Source organism: Onychostruthus taczanowskii, unplaced genomic scaffold (assembly GCF_017590055.1).
Source record: "Onychostruthus taczanowskii isolate IOZ18803 unplaced genomic scaffold, ASM1759005v1 scaffold16, whole genome shotgun sequence".
Lineage (NCBI taxonomy): Eukaryota > Metazoa > Chordata > Aves > Passeriformes > Passeridae > Onychostruthus > Onychostruthus taczanowskii.
Window position 1 is genome coordinate 1,906,768 of NW_024498795.1, and position 22,403 is coordinate 1,929,170.

A 22,403-nucleotide genomic window follows, 5' to 3' on the forward strand; every position below is an offset into this window, starting at 1 on the left:
CTTGAACCAGGAGTCAAAGCAATTGTTTTCAGGTTATTTATAGTATTACAGAAAATCAGAAACGGTCTCAGAATTTAGCAAGGTTCAACAGTGACATTAAGATGTGTCTACAAAGGAGTAGACAGGTTCCCTCTAAATTGGGTTAGGCTGGAATCCTTGAAAAAGGAACTCTTTTCTTTCTTGACATCTGTTTTGCATTTAATAGCAGAAGCAAGGTTAATTTTCTCATTAAGGGTTTGCCACAGCACTTTAATCCTGTTGCTCTTTAATTTTACTCATGTTGTCAATGGGTGTTTGGTGTCACAGAAGAGCGTTTTTGGTGGTACCACTCGCTCTCTGCAGCCAGAGGTCAGGAGCCCTGGACACAGTGAGAGGAATGCTTAGGATACTGTGGCAGACTCTGGCAAGGAGATCTGGCTGGAGATGCTGCTGAAGACTGCAAGAGACCTCAGCCTTGGGGATGATGCAGGGCATGGCTCCCAGCCTAAATGGAGAAACACATCATGTGCTCCATTCACAGCTCTGGAGGGAAAATGCTCCCATCAAGGTCTTGCTGTCCTCTCTGAGGCTGGGGCAGGCAGGGGCAATATTCTTGCCTGTAGGTGGGATCAAGAAGTTCTATTATTAAACTGAAAGAAGGGGCCAGCTGGAAGTTCGCCTTCCCAGGTATAGGACTTTGTCTCTGCTCTGTGAAATTTAGCAGAGACAAAGTCCTACACCTGGGAAGGAAGAGTCCCTTGCAATGACATGGTGATGTTTTTTTTCCAAAGCAGCTGTTGCTTAGAGACTGGCTAGGTAATCAATCTGCTGGTGGTGTTGATCACTTCTTCGTCACTTGTTTTTTTTTTTCCCTTCTTTTCTCTTTTCCCTCTTCCCAGTTTTAATCAGTCTTTATCTCAATCCACAAGTTTTTTTTCTCAATTTTGCCCCTCCAATTCTGTCCCCCAAGCCACTGCTGGGGAGTGAATCAGGCTGGGTGGGAGCTTATCTGCCAGCTGCGGTCAAGCCATCACAAACCCACTGCCCAGAGTAGGTCATGCAGACCTGGATGTTTTTGAGACCTCACTAGACAAAACCTTGAATAACTCAGTCTGACTTGGGAGCTGCTCTTGCTTTGAGCAGGAGGTAGGACTGAAGATCTCATGAGGTCCAATCCACTCTGACTTGTCCTGTGATTCCATGTTTTGCAGTTATTGTAAGTCAAATATAAGGGGTGCTTTACTAACGGAGAGAGCTGATACTAACAGAGAGAGTTGATCACAGACATCTAACAGTCTATGCAACTAACTGTTTTTTAAAAGAAAACCAAACACATAAACAAGCCAATACAGGCATATAAGTAAAAGAGATTTGAAATATAGTAATATGCCTAAGCAGATGAGCCTCTTTCTGACCATATCTCCAACCTCGGGTTACTTGCATTACAAATAAATCAAGAAAATACTTGTGTGATATGGTATGATGTGATATGTATATGTTATCGTAAAATAAATAGTAGTAAAGAAAAGCTAAAACCTGTTGCATGTTATGTGAAATATGTTAGAAAGGTGGGCTTATATGCATGAGCTTCCATTTGCTATTAGTCATGATGGAAACAGAAAAATCATATGATTAAATTTAACAGCAGACATCAAATATAAAAAAGCTCTCAGTCTTTCCCAAGAGAAATTACCTAGTTACTAAACCCTAAATCTAGTTACTTAGAATGTCATTATTCAGCAGCAAATGCACATAAATTAGATTAAATTATTTGTTATTTAGGCAAAAAAAAAAAAAAAAAGTTACTGTTTCTCATTACACAACTCATAGCACCAGATATGTACATTTAGTGATTGATTGGTGGGCTTGGGGGCTTTTTCCTTTCTCTTTTTCAAACTTTCCGAGTCTCAATGAAAGTGGGAGCCTTCTGGATTACTATTTAGTTATCAGCATAGAAAAACATAAAATGAAGGAAATATGCTCAGCTAAGGGTCCTTGAATAAATTATCAAGTCATTTCAGCAGGACAATAAATAAACAGGTCTTCAGAGGCACAAAAAAATAAGGAATAGGCACTTCTTTCAGTTCTCCCTCTCCTAAGAAAAGATTTGATGTTCAACAAGACAGGGAAATGATTTGCCTCACAGTTATTTTTTTGCTTTGACTTTCATCAGGACTCTGTAGCTTGCAAAGCTTACTTCATCTCTTCTGTTCCTCCCAGTCTTCACTTTTGCTTCCTAGTCTTGCTATACTTGTCATTTCTCCTTGCACTTTTTAATAATGAACAGAAAATATTTTCTGTTTCTGTACCCTACAGAAATTCTAAGCCACTGAGGTCCAATTGCTCAAGGCTGGGATGCAGTGAGGGCCGCTTTGTCTTGTATAATCTTTGCTTTATAGACACTTTTTGGCATTTTGAAATAGTAATTTTGGGTGTGAATGCTCCCCAAATAATCCAACTAAGTAATACTACTAAACTAAGTAAAAATAAGCTTGTTTTTAACCAAAAGCCTACTTCGGTGCATTTTAATCATCACAACTCAATTTAGTTAGTGTAGCTTTATTTTTTGTTTCATCTCCAGAAGTTTATGAATTTCTTTTACCTGCATTTTGAGTTTTCTGGTCTCTTCTTCCAAACCTTGTTTTTCTGCTTCTAGTTGCTCTCTCTTTCCCCATTCAGAGGCATTCTCACACCGCACTCTTTCCATCTGGGAATGTTGAGGGTAGGAGGAAGAATAACCAAAAAAGAAAAAAAAATAGGAATAATCTGATTAAAACCCCTGGTTTTCACAGGGTGAGGCTAATGGCTTCACCTCAGAATAAGGTTGGCACTTTAGAAATCAGCTCAAGGTGCAAGTTTTCCATGTGTCATAAAGTTAAATATTTTAATTTGAAAATAACAAAACCAGTCAAATTTTCATCAAATGGACCTTCAAAAAAGCAAATAATAGATAATTTTTTTATACAGTAACTGTAACAAAATCCTATTATTTTCCTGCTATTTCTAGAAAAATAGTATTAAAATAATAATAAAATGTTTTAAATAAAACTGAGACTGATTTTGGCTTCACAATGTCAAAGTTCATTTTTTATTCTCCAAAAGACAAAAATCAGCATGTTTTTATTCTCTTTAAAACTGTTAGGATTGTAACAAATGTATATTAAACTGAAGAAGTTCTAAAGTATACCTTCTGTACTACATGCAGTTATCCTGATAATCACAGGAAAAATTTTTAAGTTTTCATGGTAATCTCTTTCTTGTGGTCATGATTAATAGTCTTAAGGAAAATAACATCTTTTATGGCCAATGCTGTAACCTTATTTTAGGATAACTTTATGAATTTGTTAATCAAATCCCCATATAAGACAAATTAAATATATCAACAAAAAGACACATTACTAAGTCACGTAGAGTAATTATCAAAGAACTGACTTATTCTTCTGAGACAACTACATAGAGGTTTTTGTCAAGGCTGCATTAAATACTTCACAGGCTTCAAATTAATAAATTGTAAAGTGAATTTTTGTCTATAACACAAACCAGATACTTATCAGGTACTAATGGAAATGTATCAGAAGATAATTATCGACAAGTACTCACTGTTAACAAGTTATTATTAACCAGTTCTTAACAGGAGATTAAAAGAGATTAACATAGATTAAAAACTGTGAAAATAAAAGGCTCCAGTTCTTTTAATTGAGGTAAAAAAAAAATTGCTAATATATTTTTAAAAGGTTAAAATTTTAAGAGCTTTTTACAATTTTCAGTTCTGCGAGAACTAAAATTGATGGTTTGATAAAAATGGCGAGTGAAAACATTGTGAGATACTTCTTCATTGAAGAAACAGGATATCTGTGCCAACAAGGCTTTAGAAAGAGCCATAGAGGTGTGCTTTTTCAGTTCTATTGGTTACTTTTTATTCTAAAATAAATTTTTGGCAAATAATGAAAAGGTTCTGAATGCAGAGCAAAGAGAATGAGCTGTTGCAGCATAAAAGAAACATTTCTGATTCTGTGAATAGTAATGTCATTCTCTAGCTAGATCAAATTGCGAACTTGTCTGTTCCCACCTTATTTCGGAGTCAATAAAAACAATTAAAAACAGAATAAAGTTAAAGAAGCTCATTCAGATTATGAGAGGACAATAAAAGTGTTTGTTCCACTCTGCTCTGTATTGGTGTTGCTTCACCTCCAGCACTGTCTGCAGTTTTGGGCACAGGTCAATATATTAGAGTGGGTCCAGAGTGATACTACAAGTTGCGAGCCCCAACACACAAGTAAATGTTTGATGCTCCCATATTCCCATGCCCCTGTTTAGCAGCAAATATTTTTTCTTTCCCACCAAAGTTATGCAAGCTGTTTGAATGCTTTCTACTGGACTACAATCACAAGCCCCATATTTTTTCCTAATTAAATAAGCAGGCATATTTAATATTACAAGTATCCATAAAAGTTCCAGAACATGAGAAACCCAGTCTTCTTGCAAAGCACCTGCCAAAATACACAGCTGAAATTCTAAGCCTGAAAGTTCACCTTTTCACAGTGTTGACACTAATCAATACAAATTCATTTTGTCAGACATCAAATGCAGAGAAATCACAAAACCATCCAAGGTTGAATTTCAGTCAAGAAATTAAGCAGAATATGACTATCGCATGAAGATCTGATGTCAAAGATAAATTTATTTACCTGTGTCTGTAAAATTTCAATTCATTGCAGCCCAGATGCAACTATGATAAATTTACATATTTAACAGTTCTGATTTCAGCTGGGATAGGAGTTAATTTTCTTCCTACTAGATGGTACAGTACTATGTTTTGAATTTAGTATGAGAATATTGTTGATAACAAAGGGAAATTTTCATTGTTACTGAGCAGTGCTTACACTAAGTCAAGGCATTTTCAGCTCCTCGTACTGCCCTGTGAGCAAGGAGGCTCAGCCTGCACAAGAATCTGGGAGTGGACAGCTAACCCAAAACAGTCACAGGGATATTTCATTCTATACAGTGCTCTTGTGTGAAATGTCACATTCTTATTTATGAAGAAAAGTGAAAGCTTAAGAAAAAATTTGTGACATGAAAAAATCTTGAGATCTTTAATTTTCCCTTAAAATGTGAATGTTTCCTCTCCAGAAAATATCTGTGTAGACTTGCACTGAATTTTACTTTTTAATAGGAAGACAAGAATAATGGTGGAAGCATAGAATGAGGTCAAGGTAGTGTCAATGAAGTGGATAATTGCAAAGGTGAATGGGGGAAATGAAGTGCAGTGTACTGACCTTTTGAAACTGGATAATTACATCTTAGAGCTAACCTACACCATTTTATGAATAACATGAAAGGCAGGACCCTGAAAAAAACAGACATAGAAAAAGGAACTCCACCTTGTAGAGTTCATTAGCAGGAAAATCTTAATGCTCTTCTTTAGTTTAAGGCAATATAACAGTGGTTGAGGTTCCAAAAGTTTTATTGAAACAAGATTTTTCTCCTACCCCTTAGTTAAGAAAAGATACAGTAGGATGAAGGGCAACAATTAAGGTGCAATGAATGCAAAAAGAAAGATGAAATCTAGCAGTCTACATTATTTCAGGCAGTAAACAGAAGAAATTCCACGTACCTTTCAGCTTTTGCTTTTTAAATGCAAAGATTTGTTAGCTTTCTATAAAACTTGGAAAAAGTTGGAAAGTGTATTTAGAGATCTATGATCTTCAGCTTTTTAAAATAAGTTTTTAAAATAAAGTTGGACAGAAAACAAGCATTATGTCAAAAAAACCCTGTAGTTTTTATCTGATGTGACTTGACAGTGATGTCAGAAATAAAAAACTGCCAAGACAACCAGAAATTCTCCTTGTAAAATTTTTCTTCTACAAAACTGTCATTTTCTTTACCAAAAGCATGATCTGTGAAAGATTATCTGCATATCTCAAATAAAAGCTGATTTGACTGAGAAGAGGTTGGGTTTTTTTGTTGGTTTTTTTTTCGTTTTTTTTTTTAATTTCCCATCTGAATCTCACACAATCACAGCAAATCATTAGTTTCTAATACTATCTGACTTTATACTCAGAACCTATAGGCAAGCTGAATGAGGCCTACAGACTTGTGATCCAGAGAGGGAAGAATTCCTGTTTAAGATTGTGACCTCGGGCAGCCTCACTCAAGTACAAATGTAAAACATCTGTTTCAGTTTGTGCAGATCAAAAATTAAAATTTTAAATCAATATAGTTTTTTTTTTTGTTTTTTTTTTGTCCTTAAATTGACAGTGCAGGGCTTTTTTCATGTTACAAAGATAAATGAACACATGTTTTCAGGATTCTTGATATCCTCATTGTATTGTGCATGGAGGTAATTTCCATTCATCTATGCTACAAATTATTCTACAGAATTTAAGCAAGAGGTATATTACAATGAAAATTTAATAAGCCACGGGTTGATTATGAATTAAGGACCATTACACCCTCCTAATAAAGAAAACCCATTGAAATAACCATAAATCTTTATAAAGTCACAAGTGAATTTCATTCTTACAAATTTCTTCCCCACAGTTACTCAGAAAACTCAGCACAAGAAGAAAATTTTTCCTTTCTGTAACTCAGACAGGAATATTGTCTATCAAAAAATGTCATATCCAAGTCTTTTCAGAGCGAAGAACTTGAAAATTGTGCAGTTTTACCAATCATCTTTCAAATTATTGCACATTGATGAGAAATGCAAGGACAGAGAATCTGCCCTTTCACAGTGGTAGTTTATGAGGTGTCATCAACTTCCAAAGTATGGAATGTGCTTCAGCTGCTAGAAGGAATGGCAAACATGCAGCTTCCTTAAATATGATATCGAGGTAGATTGGATCCAATGAATTGAAAGCAAGCTCTGCCTAAAGAGCAAGAAAAAGCTCCACATTCCTGCATTGAATTCATTGTGAAACATCATTTCAATTCGTGACATAGTTGCACAGGGTCTGAAGATATTTTATCAGTGGTTTAAATGTAATGGTATCAAATGCTTAAAGAGAGTCTCTCAGCACAACTGGGAGAAAAAACTTCTGTGTTGTAGGATCAGGAAAAAACTCATACAGCCAGCAACATCTTCAAAGAGATACACAAGAGAAGAAAATAGTTACATTGATGAATCTGGTTCTCTTAAATCACTTCCAGTTTTAGTTCAGCTCTATCTGTAGAACCTGGAAGATACACCATGGTTCCACTCCACTGCTCACCTCCCTTTGAAAAACATGTAGGAGGAAGATGAATTTCACATAGCAAGACAATCACATGCAACTGGATAGAAAACAGTTCCAAGAATCGTTGTTGCTTGCAAAGTAACCCGAATATAGTTTGGGGTATAGGGGAGGGAGTCTGGTTTTTTTGGGTTTTAAAAATTATTTTCTATTTATTTGGGTTTTTTTTTTTTTTTTGGGGGGGGGGGGGGGGGGGGTTTTTTTTTTTTTTTTTTTTTTTTTAATTTTGAGATTTCTATGGCTAGAAATCTGTAAGAATATGAGAAAAACTGCCAAAGCTCCTAAGGTCTTAAAGAAAACTCATCAAGTTTCCTGCTTCCAAGATCAGGACTGCTACATGCAGATGTGGTGTTTGCTGGCAAGCAAAATTGTTACTTAGCATGTGTGACACTGGGCAGTTTTGCAATGATTATTTCCAGTATGTCTGACATTTTCTAAAATTCTTTTCCTTTTTCACCTAAAAGGTGCAAAGACTACCAGAATCCATAGCACTCCTTCCACATGAAAGGGAAGACAAATGTTGGCTACCATTTCATTTGACAAATGCTTCAATAGAGTAAAAAAATTACCCTTTTTTTTCCAATTGTATGCAAGTCTGCCAAGAATACTATTTATTCCATCAGCAAGTATACTGAAACCATGATAAGTGTTATTATGCTTGACAATATCTTGAGACACCAAGCCCTGCAAGAAATGGAACTTTTTAATGAATGCTTATATTCATAACAATGCCTAGCACCAGCATATTTAGTAATCAAATATTTCTTCCTCCTGGTTCTACTCTAATGCTTAAGTCTGCTGGAAGCTGATATCATTGCACTATGCTGACATTAAATGGAAAGTTGCTGATTTACCAGTATTTTTTTTCCTCTCTCCTTGTCTGCACACAGAGAAAACTCTTTTGTGTGTATGACTAGTTTAAAAGAAGAGATTTATGCAGGAATAGAAGTTGTCCATAGATATATAAAAAGCTTTAAGCATGAAACGTTTACAGCAATCAGAAATAATATAAGAAGAGAGGTGTAAATAAGTTCAAGAATAGGAACACGGTCAGGTGGAGAAAATTACCTTTGTTCTTACAGATCTTTCCATCTGAATCTGGCACTGCTTTCATCAGTTTCTTGTGAGTTCAATTTCATATGGACTATGTATTACATTAAAATTAACACCTCCTGTTCAAGAGAATCTACTATTCATTCAAAGAAAACAATTTTCTATCAACATCTATCATAGAAAATTATCCATAACTCTTAGCTAAAATTCTCCTTTCACCATTTATTTGTAAATAACTGAATACTTCTTATTTGAGATCAGCAAAGAGAATATCAACACATCATGTACTTATTTCTGCTTTAAAATTATGAAGGGTTTTTACATTTTGATCTCATTTAAAATGAGAAATACTTATATTTTTCATGTGGAAAAACTAAACAAGAAGACTACACAAATAGTGGAAGTTTCTTTCTGTACCACAGAATGGATAAGGTAGGAAAGACCACAGTGGGCCATCTGGGCCAACATCCCTGCTCAGGCAGGGTATGTTAACCTTCCTCATTGTAATCCCAATTCATAACAAGATTGAGACTAGAGGAATGTTCAAACAATCAGTGTCTACCAAGCTGTACAGTGTTTCTTATTTAGTCAACATTTTCATGCATCAAAAATAATTTTGAAAATTATTAGGAAAAGATTTAAAACTACAATGGACTGTTATAACGAAGATACAAAAACACATGCTATAAATAAAGAATCTGATATTTATAAGATGTAAATTTATAAGATGTAAGGACAATTTTGTCAAGTAGACATTCTTGCAGGCTTGCCAGAAAATCATGAATGTTTGCATGAGTATTTAAAAACAAACCAGAGTGTGATTATTTTTTCTGATACATTTTGTGCTGTTCTATTCTCAGTGTTCTACTGATATATAAACAAAATGTTAAACCATTTGTAGGCTGTCTTGGAAACTAAGGGACTTTCACCCATTGTTTGAAACAAGCAAATACAAAAATGCTGGGTTTGTTTTTATATTAAACATATCCACGTGTCCTGATCAGCCAAATCACTAATGCACATGAAATATAAACCATGTACTTCATTATCTTGCAGAGCTGAATTAAACAATCTGTAGTTCAAAATGCAAACCTCCATACATATACCCTATCATACCAGTCCGTACAAATGCCTGTTAGTTTTGTTATGAGTAAAGAGTGCTTCAGCTGAGAGAAACACAGAAAAAAAAAAAAAAGATTACTTCATTTTTCACTGGAAAGTGTACACTTTATGTACTTGATGAGAAGCAATGCATCTTCTGTATGCAAATTTAATTAGTGAAAACAGTAAAAATAATAAAAACTAAACATCAACATCTTCACCTACCTTTCAAATTAAAACAGAGTATCAGCCTCATCTCAGTGTTTATTCTTGATGCAGCTTTGTCTCATATATGCTAATATAAATATATCAATATTTTACCACCATTTCTGGTTGGGAAGCCCTCATATTGTCCAAAAGGTAGCAGGCCATATATTCACCTACCTCAAAATAAAATATTTAAGTAAGAACCATTCCTCAGTTTTGTCAAATATATTGATATTGACTGAGTTTTTAAGCAGCCTAGATAAAATCCCTGTGAGTACATTCTCCAGGTTGAAGTTGAAAGTACTCTGGCTTAAGTCTCTTCCTGACTTTCCAGCCATCCTCTCAGACATCATTGAGGAGCTCATGGGAACCCTTTCAGATACTTGTGAGTATCAGCTACTGCCACATAAGGAGCCATTGAAGCTCCCTCACCACCAGAATCCTGTTTGCTGCATCTTAGACAGAAAAAAATGTCCCTGCAAGAAAAATGAAAACCTGGATTTTTAAATTAGGGAAAAATATGTAATCTGTAATCTGCTTCTCCAGCATTTTGAAAGTTGCCATAATAAATAATGCCTGTTTCTCCTTTTTGTCTACAGCTGGTTTAAGAGTATCTTCCCCTTGCAAATATCCTATCTATCAAGATACTGGGAAATTTTCAGAATTTTCCTGAAATTATCCTCTCTTCCCCTATAAGACGAATGCAGTAAGTGAGAGCTATTTACTCACTGAAAAAAAAAAAAAAAAATTAAATTACCAATAACAAATTGTCCATCAAATCATTCTTCCTTTAAAACTTTTACTGTTGTTTAGAAATAAATACTCATATTCTCTTATTTTATATACACCCAAGCCATAGATAATTTCATGCAGACCTTATATCTCTATTATAATAAGGACAACAGTAGAATGACATTATTTTCCATCTCTGCCTGGGACTAAGACCCGCACCACTAGCTCACACCACAAAGACCCTCAGTACAGACCACTTGGCTGCCCTGGACACCCCAATTCTAGTCCCATTCCAACAGCACCTCTAAGCATTCTCTTTTGCTCAGCCCTAAGAGAAACTTTGGTCTCTGTCTAGAGCAAAGAACCTCACCTCCAGAATTTCTGTCAGCATCATTCACAACTTCTCCTGCTCTGTATTTCTCGTTTTAGCTGCTGTTCAGCAGCTATATTCTCCTCCTACTTCTACGGTTTACTGGATTTCAAAAGTAACACTCATGGTATAAAATGTACCAACATCTACATCAAATGTAACTTACTCAACTGCACTAAAAAGATGCTTCACTAGCTTACTTCAGTAATTTGACTCTACAAATTTACTAAATGTCCTCTTTCACTATGGTCTTTCAGACTATCCAGTATCAGTTTTTTATGTGGGCTCCTTTCTAGCCTACTTCATACTAACCACTCCCAAAAGTTTTCTCAGTTTCTGGAAACTGCCTAGAACACTTTTCACTCTTTTCCGTACAAATCTGAGAGCAGTTTTCAGAGTAATTCCTGACTGCAGAAACAAAAGTTGAAGCATTGGTTCCAACATAATTTAATTACTATTTACTCATAACTTTAATGTTAGGCATCCTTAAGTAGCTTTTGACTAGAAGGATATATTTTTAAAAAAGGAAAAACCAGTCAGATTCAAGAGGTTTCTGTACTTCCCATAATTAGAAACATAGACTTAATTTAAAGTCATTTGAATAGACTGGGCATCTTTTTGCAGCATACCTTCTGCTGCAGGCTCTTCAAATTATCTTGTTGTTGTTGTTGTTGTTGTGTTTAGCAAAATATTGGTGTTTAGATAATTATGACCTTACACAAAAATGGCATTTACAAGATGCTGTTTGCTATATTCCTAAATGGAAATTATAGTTGAGTTGGGAGAAACACAACTAAATTGTCAAACTACTTTTCCTTTTTTGACTAGAAATGAACATAGTAATTAGAGTTCTAACCAAGATTAATCTATATAAACATTATACAGTGGTTTAGGTGAACTCAAAATGTTTTCTAATCTCATTGAAGGAAATAATTCATATTTCAGCTAATCCCTTAGAGAATACTGCTTGAAATTTATAAGGGACACATGCCAACCAAAGCTCTCAAAGCTTGACAAGCCATCATTCATGTGGAGAGTGAGAATTCCAATGGACGAACAAATTACTATTTCCTTTTGCTACTGTGCACGGTGAGGTCAAATTTTTAATCCAGTGAATAAACAAGCAAAAATTCCCATTTTAACTAAATATCAACAGATCTAATAACTGTAGCTCAAGACAATTAAGAAAATTAAAAGTAAAAGAAATAAATACACTTTAATATTTGTGTTTCACTAACAAACAAGGTAAAACTTGAGCTCTTGAAATTTACAAGGAAGGGATAGATTTTTTTACTTTACAAACAGTAGCATACTTTTCTTATAGTTGATTGGATTATGATAAAACACAGAAGGGATTGCAGTGGTAATGGAACAAACAAACTACATTAAAAATTCTAAGTAAATGACAAAGATTGTTTTAGACATAGGATTACATTAATATTTTTCTTAATGTAATTTGAAATCTCAAAGGTCAGATGATTTTGGGCATTCTTAAGCAAAAAAAAAAAAAAAAAAAAAATGAAGCAATCCAGGAACTTTCACCCCTTAATTTTCCTCACTGACATCTTAGCTTTATGAGGGGGAGAGGAGGGGGGGAGGACTCCTCACTCTGCTAGAAAGTTCAATTCCAGACATTCTGGTTTATATTTTAAAAGAAGGTGGAATAGACCCCTAATAAGAACATTTTTTTTTAATGACATCTGAAACTTCTTATTAAACTCCTTTCACAGAGTTATTAAACTCTGTTTAATTCCTCTTTTCATCCCAATATTGTTGCAAGACTGAAGTTTCCCACTTTAAGAGGTTTTATGATCTTCATTTATCTTACTTATGTTTCTAGTGTTCTTATCGGGGGAGGGGACCATGTATGTATGTGGATTTTTGGTTGTTTTTCCTAGTCAAACCTAATACAACAAGTTTCTTCCCAAAATAAGGAACACAGTCTAAGCCCTGGGAGACCTGAGACTGACTAATGCAAAACCTCTTTTTAATAGCAAGATAAAAAATAGATTTGTATGCCCGTGAGTAGAAATACATGTACAGACTTCAATGGAAGGAAAAATGAGCTCCTATTATATGGAAAGAAATGAGCAGACCAATTAAATTTTCATTCTTAACTTTCTGAGCAATAACAATTTATACATCATTTACAGAAAATAATTTTTATGTTTGGTATTTTTACAAATAAACAGCCTAGAAATTTAATTGCAGTCCAGACTATAAAAGCTGGCCCCCTGTTACTTCAAATAGTTATTGACTGCTGTGTGCTTATGTAGTTATTATTAGTAATTAATTTAGGAACTAGAATACACCATAAGCCATTCTAATAAGTACTGTAAAAGGAAGATGACAACCCTTCCTCAAAAAATACAGGGATTGATCATAAGAAGATGAATACAGACATGTAAAAAATCATCTGGAAAAAATGGTGAAATAGTGCAATGGGTAATATATTTATTTGTTTATTTGTGAAGTTTTATTTACTGTACAGAAGGTCAGTAACTTTTTTGCTTACAACCAATTTCTTAGCCAACTTTCCATCTTCGCTTTAAATTGTTGAATTGAGAAAAACGTATAGCTAAATAAAGAACTGTAAAGAAACAGAGAAATCAATAACTATCAGCATGATTAGGAAACATTCAAGACAAGTTCAAATTATGCTCAGTCTCAAGAAGTTCCTAAACTTCTTGAATGGGTATTACATGTTGCAGATCAGAACACTGTTCAACCCAATTTTAATTTTTAATACAAAATTATCAAATTAATAATATTAAATATATAATAGGAATTATAATTTATAGACTGGAAAATAAGATACTAACTAAACCTAAAGTACATTTTTAAATGTAACTGCTAAAGAATCATAACAAAAATACATCAAAATGACAGAAACAGTCAAAGCCTCTGCAATTTAACTTAGGGACTACACAAGTTCACTTATCTTACAGATGAGGAGTGTTGACTTTTAAGATTAATGGTCATGGGATGCTGGGAATAGGATGTTTTCTGTAACTGTAGGTCTCTAAATAAATACATGTCAGATTTCTAGAATACTAAATAATGTGAAACCACACTAGAATTTGTAATCATTACTTTCCTGTAGGAAAAGCATCCATACCAACATATTTAATTAAAATTTGCAAGTCTGATTTGACATAATGTGAAATATTCAGGAAAATCAAAATAGCATCAAGGTTCCTTGATGACTACCAGACTATTATACTAATGTTACTTAAACTGCAGATAAATTGCACTATAATACACCAGATTCCAAAAGTTGCCATATTCTGACGCAGTGAGCTTTCTCCTTAAGCATTAACAACTTATCCTAAAAGGGACAAATTAAACCAGTATTCAAGCTTCCTTTCTCTTCTGAACTGTAAGCTCAACAGGATTCAAGAAGTAGGAGATGACTTCTTCAAAGAAATTTAAAAGTGTTGTGCTGCTTAGAGTTCAGGTAAATATAGCATAGAACATTTCTCCATACAGCTTGCCATTCAGATTAAGAACCTGAAATATACAGCTTCAGTTGTTTGATCTAGATAAGCAATTATCTAAAATAATTTCTGTAGAGCAGTGGTTCTACTGCTTACAGTTTACATGTCTTCTGTTTTATCTGAGCCGTACCCACCACAGAACATCATACCGATACTCTGAAGTTTCAAGTGTCCCTGAAGAATCTTCTGTTACAATTCCTAATCACCTGTTACTACACAGTTTAGGAACTGATCAAAGGTTCATTGACACCAGCAGATTTCTCATTGACTTCAAGGCAGCAATCATGCTATTACTTGAAGAAATATGCAGTACTTCACCAATTAGAAGAAAATTATCTAAGGCTGTTTTCCAAATCAAGCCTCCTACCAAACTGGATTGTTAATTTTTAAGTGACACATTGCTCCCCTTATCCAGATAAGAATAAAAAAAGGAACTGAATCACTAACTGCAAAATGTTTGTATCTTTAATTAAATACCTTTAATGTCATCAATTTTCAACATTCTACTTGTCATTACATTTAATTCTTCAGTGATTGGTTACTTTTTTCAAGTAAATTCTGCCCAAGTTGATTTTATGTGGATAAATGACAAGTAAGCACACTAGCAGAAATATTTACTTTAACAACTAAATGAATGATAAAATATAATACCAAAAGGTAAACTCAGAGCAGTTAAACATATGCTAAACATTAAATATTAAAAAGCCTTTTTGTTTTTTTGTTGTTTTTTTTTTTCTTAACCATACAAGGCAAATAATTAATTTCTGTTATAGAGACCCTTATGGTGAACTGACCACACTAATACATTATCAAGAAGCAACTTTGCCATAATTTTGGGCCTTTTAATCTGAACTACACAAAATTATTTTAATTAAAGATGCAATCATAGAATCATACAGTGACCTGAATTGGAAGGAGCCTTGAAGATCATCTAGATCCAACCCCCTGCTCTGGGAAGGAGCACCTTGACCAATCCCTAGGACCAATCACTTCATGTGCACAAACACACACATCCACACACATCTATGAGTGTGTACATTTGCACATTCCTCCCTCATCTTCTTCATTTCACCACCAAGTTCTACTTTCTGCCAGTGGCAGGACAAAAGGCTAAACAAACCTCCTCAAATGGTGCCATTTAGGCATGGTGCTCCTTTCACAGAAAATCTGTGTGCAGAAATACATTTCAGTATCCACACATGTTTCTTCTGAACATGCTTTCTTGCAGAAATAACTTTTCATCTCTCACTTGTCCTTAAATAAAAAATAAACAATAAATAACCCCAGTCTTTCTTGGTGTTTTCAATGCAAATTGTGTAATGAAGACAGAGAAAATATTGGCAAGTATGACCCAATGGAGTTTAATATCTTGTCAGAAGCCAGTATGAGCAAAAAAGTCAATGAAACTGTATGCTTATCCTGCACATTCCAAATTAGATTTGTGGGAAAATAAACATCAAATGGAACCTTAATTTTATGCAGCATGACAAATTATACTTTATGTTGGACACTAAGAACATTAAGTACGTCATTTCCAGAGATAAAACTAAATATGAACAGGGACCTGATATATGAAGAGTGGAAAGAATAGTTAACTCTTTGCAAGAATTGCTGCTGAAGTAACAATACAGAATTCTTTCCTTATTCTCTGACCACCTGTCAATTATTGTAATTTGCACAAGAACACTCAAAATTCTAGACCTAGTCTAAAAATAATGAGATTTTATTGCAGGAAAATTAACTGCACTAAGATTCCATTCTATAAAGTCATTTGCATTCTCAAATAATTCAGATGCTGTTTACAGAAAATTGCCTAATGATATTTTAAATCCCAGCCTTGAGGCTTCTGATATCAAACTCTATAAAAACTCCTGTAGCAGACTAAAATAGACTACTGTCTATTCTCTATAAAATTATTTTTTGTACATAATTTTGTTCCTATGATAGCCACACAAAGTACTCAACGTTTCAGGGAATCTTAGGTAAGAAATCAAACAGAGAAATTCACAGGAGCCAGTACAGCCATTCAGGCTACTGGCTTATGTCTGATAATTATTGTGCTTTCTGCAGGATTTAGGGGACAATCAGAAGGCATTTCTTGAGTCCGGTGAAGAGTATGTGACAGAATGGATGATCTTACTATATGTATTTAATTTTCTGTAAGATTTAAGAGTATTGCTTTTTTCTATTTCATATATGTACTAAGTGAATGAAAAAAATCAATTTCAGGTAAACAGCTATGTAGCACCTTCACACTATTAGATAATTTCAGAATAAAGATTTCTGGAGAAGGTAGAAATCATCCAGAGACTTTAACAAGATCTACCTGTTGACAACTTGGGCCTCCGAATAGGCTGCTCTGCTTTAAAGAGCATTTAAATGTTTACAATGATAGGAGAAGAGTTGATTTATCCAGAAGCTTCACTCACATCAGTGGAGCTTCCTTCATCTGGGAACAACAGGTAGGAACCATTCACAATCTCTTAAAGAAAGAAATGCTCCTAAGTAACAATACCTAGATTGTTCTAATATAGTGTAAAACATCTATATACTGAGAGAGAGAACAGAAAACATTGTTTCAAAAAATGTTTAAAGATGGATTTTTTTGGCTTTACCGCAAAATCAATAGCTGGTGACGTACTTTCAGTTGTAAAAAAATAAAAGAGGAAGAACAGAAATGTCTCTGCCAAATATACAAAATGCTGATTTAGCTTGTTTTCCTTTTCATCTAGGTATACATTTTAATCACTGATGTTCCTAAAAGATGTACCAATTAGTGTAATTTTTGACTCATATCCCACACACTGGGATAGGAATTTCCCTCATTAACTACCAAAGCACTAAATAATGTAGAGGAAGAGTACATTCTGTACTTCAGCTAACTGAAAATTCTTTTAAACAACACAGACTTGCACTGCCTATAGTGGCATTTGTAAGTCTACAGTGCACACCAGTGGACTATAGTAGTACATGCATTGTTCCACTCTTTTCAGGATAGTTTTGTAAATATTCCATTTTATTTAACTCTTAAATGACCAGAAAAAGACATCCTTCAGGATTTATAAAGACAGATATAAAATTTTGAGGAAGATTTGCAATGAGTATAAACAAGAATGTTTGATTGCACATGAGATTAAATGATCATTCTAAAACCTAAAACTTCAACAGGCTTGCTGACTCCAATTCTGTGTTTACAAACTTCACAGCAACACACCAAGGATTTGCTTTGTTTTCCAGAGTCCAAAGACCTAATTAATCAAACTCAGACATAGTTTTTCTGTTTCTCAGATTGATGGTTAATTGAGCTGTAAACTAAAATTTATCTGAAAAAATTGGATACTCCATTCCTGAGGACATTCAACAAGCAAAATTATGGATGTAAAAATTTTCATGTTCTTCAGAGAACTTAACGATTCCTACTCTTTTCAACAAAGTTTACTTTAAACCCAAGTATATCTAACATCAATACTCTTTATTTACGCATCAGCCTTACAAACAATTTTTTGCCTTTCTCTAGATACTCATGCAAAGTAGTGTAATTTTATACTGAGTAATTTCTCTCCTGTTTTTAAAATAACAAAGTGTTTTGTGTCTTTTAATGGGCAAAGAGGATTGTTAGAACAAAAAAAGAAATTATCAGTTACAATACCAAATGCAACTTTCTGTTGCACCTGTTAAAATGGTCTAATTTATGACCCCAAACAAGTCAAGATCAATGCTAGTGTCACACAAAGCTGCCTATAATGCTCATGGTTACTATGATCATAAATTGTCTCTTTACTACTTTTTTAATTAACTCAATACTTTGAAAACTTATTTACAACTTCCAAAGTGATGCTAAATGGATAATATGTTAAAACCATGATCAACAAGCTCACCAAGGCTTTCCATATTTAGTTTATTCCAAGCTTAGTAAATACTTATCTTTTAATGAAAGTAACTAAAGAAAGTGATTAGTTACTGGGAGCACTAATAATCAAGTCTTGGCACCTGTGAAGTTTCTAACATTCCCCAAAATCTCCCCAGCTTCCAAAAGGCTAGAAGAGCTATCCATTCCTAAAAATGGCATCATTTGCAGTGGCACTGTCACTTGGAAACAAAGCACTTCTTTTTTCACATTCACAGTGGGTTTCTTAGGCAATCTACCAAAGGAAATAGCAGATTAATTTAGTCAAGGACATGAAAATAATCCAGATGTAATGATTGATCTGCTTTTAATCTAGAAATGCCTTTGTGATTTAATATTGGAAATTTATATTAGAATCAGATTCCATGCTTAGCCTAGTAGATGTCTGCACTTTCCTTTATTTCACTTTCAAATTTTTCACTGTCAAAAATCTTGTCCGTTGTTCCAGCATCCATTTCTCAACAGCAATATATAGTGAGTAATATTCACATCAGTGTTGTCAAACACAAGGTTTGGTTTTTCTCAGTAGAGTTTCCACTTACAGAAACCCCCACCGCTGATATAAATAATTTCATTCAAATTAGTCGGATTCATCCAGATCAGTGTTTTTCTGCAATTTAAAAATGAGATTTATGTCATAAATGTCAGAAGCTGAAAAGAATGCTCAAAATATTACCTTCTGTTAGCAATTAAAGCATTCGAGCATGTTCCCAAGAAAAAAGCAGAAAGACATATATGTAGACATGCAAATGCATAAATATTGTTATCTATCTGCAATGAATGCTCAGAAAATTTTTACTTCCTGTTGTTCTATTCCTGATGACAGTGCCATAAAGCATTTCACGAAGATTACATTTCTTAAGCAAAACTATTAACTAAACCTAGACTTCCTCTGTTTTGCACAAGTATAACAAGCTAAAAATCCTACACAATGAGCAAGCAGAAAATAAAGAACTAAAATCTGAAGGAACTCAAATATGAAAGATAGATATTAGTTTGCTGCTGCGTTGCATATGCATTACCTATTAACTAAAACTTGAGATTTAATAGACTGCTTGCAATTCTTTCCAGAACATGAAATTAAACTAATTTAATTCAATCCATTATTCCAAATTTGAGATGTTAAATTCATAGGACATTTTTGATTCACTATCTATGTTTAGTCATATAGACACACATTTTGAGTTTTGTGGAATCAAAGAGGTCCTCTATCCATTGTCCTGAAAGCTAAAACCCATAAACTGCAATATTAATATTTCTTACTCTTCTGGTCATGAACACAGAATGAAACGAACATGTATTTCCTAACACCAATTCGACACAACCAGGAAATTTTCTTAAATTACTCCTTCAAGGCTGATCTTTGTAAAGGTACATTGCTTTCTGGCATCAGACCTCCACCATGAGTGCCCTGCTGAGCTAAATCAGTCTCCTGGCACATCTACCTCTTTTCCCGAGTATTAGGACAAACCTTTGCTGTACTACAAGGCCTGACAGCTTTGGTTGACTCCTTTGTTTACCTATCAGAGTTGCCTCCCATGGGACCTTTCCCAGCAGTTCCCTAGCTAAGCCAGTATCCTGCTCTCCCTAGGTTGAGGGTCTGTGCTCTGCTGCTCTCCTTTCTTCTTTCAGGATGACGAACACTGCTATTTCAAAGCTACCACAGATGAAGAAATTATTCATCATCACATACCCAGCTAGTTTCCTTCATATTAATCAACAACAGATCCAGCTATTCATCACCACTTGTTGGCCTTCAGCAAGAATTTACTCCTGAAACCCCACTGAAATCTCTGTGATTGCAGCAGCTATTCTAACTTTCTAGCAGCTGTAGTCACCCATGAGAACTGGGATTTACAACTCCAAGATCTGTGTTCTTTAAACCTTTTTTTTGTTTCCTCATTAGGTGGTATGTAACAAACTCCTACCACAATGACACCCTCACTGGCCTATCCTCTGATCCTGGATTCACAAGTCTGATTATCCCCCATCCTTCTGGAGACCTCAAAAGAGCTGAGCTGCTTTTAGATCCGAGGGCAACTTCCATCCCCTCAGCCCTTCCTTGTCAATGTTTCTAGAAGTCCTTCACAGTACTCCAGTTGCATGGACTTGGCACATATTTGAATTGTTCCAACAATATTGTAGTTCTGTAACCACATACAGCTCTAATTCTCCCTGCTTGTTTCCTGGGATGTGTGCACTTCTTTACCAACATTTGAGACGGGTGTCCCTCCACATTGTTTTATCATTCCTGAAATCTTTTGTTCTCCTATTAACCTGTGTCCTGAGTTTTCCAGCCGACCACCTCTCCTTCATTTCATGTGGTCTGTAATCTCTTCTTTCCCAGTTTGGGTCCCCATGACCTCAACCCCAGAGCTACATGACCATTCCCAATATACCCCTGGCTGGTGCCCATCAGGATGAGTAGTAGCATAGCAGTCTCAGGACTGGACAGACCTTGGCAATCTCTCTGCAATTTTCTGAATCCTAGCCCACAGCAAGCCACATTACCCACAAAAAAGCAGGTGGGAAACACAGGGTTTTTCTATCCTCAGAGGAGCAAGCCTCCTGCTACTGCCACTTGCTGCTTCCTCCTGATGTTAATGCATGGTGTGTGTTAAAGCTGGCTCTGATGCCTCAGAAGTTATCACTTTCTTCTCTTACTTTACTATCGGGTGTTTGAACCTTTTGAACTGCAGATCTGGAAAAAGAGCCATCCTCCAGTTGCTGGAGAACATACCTTTCCAGCCCTCCTACTGTGGGACTCTATTCACTGTGAAACTCACAGCCTCTGGCTGCCTCTCCCAGGTGGTTCAGACTTTTTTATCTCTGGGTGCCTGTGAAGATCCTGTTAATCTCCTCTTTGCCTTCTCTGATCCTGCCCAGCCTTACTTCCTTGTCCAGGCTGATGGGGACAACATATTTTTTCAGGCAATTTCTACACCTCTACTGCTCTATTTCTCCAGGCAGGGCTTTCCTGAACATCCCCACACCCAACATGGGCCCTTTCTCTCTGAACCCAAGCCCCACTGGACCCTGATCACACATTGCTGTACATTGGGACCACCAGCCCCACCACACGTGGAGATGGGGCACCAGAACCTGCTGCCTCTGGCTGGTCCCTTCCTAGAAGCCTGTGGAGCCATCCCAGTGCCACTCTCACAGCTCTCAAGCACCAGTGCTGCCATGGCAGCATCCACACACCCTCACCAGGTCCCTCCCATCTGTCTACACAGAATAGTAATTGATAAATGGTGGATTTATCACTTTCATAAACCCACAATTAACACAATTAATTCTTAGTTACAACACAGGAAATCAGAAGTCTAAATTCTCTTTCTTACTCCATGTGATAAGAATGTTCTAACATAACTAACATACCTTTTTCAGGCTTTCCAGCTTGGTTTGTCTCAGTTCTTCGTATTTCCATTTCCAAAGAAATAATTCGTTTTCCATCTTTTCCATTTCTTTCTCCAGGAATACATTCATTCTAAAAAAAAATTTTAAAATTTAGCATTGCACAATTTTGAAGCTGACAGAACAAGAATTACTTTGAATTTCCTTCTCATAGCTTCAGTTATATTGCCTTTCATAATGTTATATCTTGGCTTTTCTAAAAACCTTTATTATCATTGCATAATTAGTTCAAAAGTTTCAACAAAAATAATATTTAAAGAGAAAACAGAAATCCAATAGTAAAGAATTGAAATTTTAAACAAAATAAAATTTTGGGATAAACTGAAGAAAATTTTATTTCATTTAGTGGTTCAGGCCACCTTATTTATCTCAAGTTTCTTCAAAATTAGTTAAAACCCTCAAAGAAATTGTATTTAGTAAAAACAGAAGATGAAGCATTATATACAATGTCAAGACCAGAAACCAAAGACGGTCGATGTTAAATGTTAAAAAACATTATTATATATATATTTCATGTTTCAAAAAATAATTGCTCCTGGAAGCAAATGCTAGAATAATTTTAGGAAAATGTATTTAGTGCAGAAGTAAGATGCCTGTACAATGAGAAAAATACAAAATAGTTGAAAAGAAAATTCTAATACTGGAAATTAAAGAAACTATTGTGTGCCACAGTAGTTATTTTCTATTCTAATGGAGGCCAACAGAACTTTTCTAACTTTTTAACAAAGATGTTATTGCCGGGCTGACTAGAACTATATTTTGAGACTATTTGGTTTAAATATTCACCTATTAAAGTAAAGTGTATTGATGGAATTTGTCTGGGGCATTTCTATGCAGCAGACTGCAGGCTTGCACAGAGATAACAAGAGTTGTCACTGACTGGACTGACTCAGGTCCTGGAAGAAATG

The 22,403-nt window shown here is 35.0% G+C and overlaps 1 protein-coding gene across 2 annotated transcripts in view; it reads right to left on the reverse strand.

The window, feature by feature from the left end:
• Positions 1-469: 469 nt before the first annotated feature.
• CCDC102B (coiled-coil domain containing 102B) overlaps positions 470-22,403 on the reverse strand; it is a 43,888-nt gene continuing 21,954 nt past the window's right edge. The window contains exons 5-7 of one of the 2 annotated variants that reach the window (XM_041399385.1): positions 21,460-21,568; positions 2,582-2,686; positions 470-596 (exon numbers count right to left, since the gene is read on the reverse strand). In XM_041399385.1, coding sequence (XP_041255319.1) covers positions 543-596; positions 2,582-2,686; positions 21,460-21,568 — 268 coding nt within the window. In that variant the 3' untranslated portion in view covers positions 470-542. Of the gene's footprint in view, positions 597-2,581; positions 2,687-18,641; positions 18,689-21,459; positions 21,569-22,403 lie in introns of those variants that run through there. The other variant, XM_041399386.1, reaches the window with a different exon arrangement.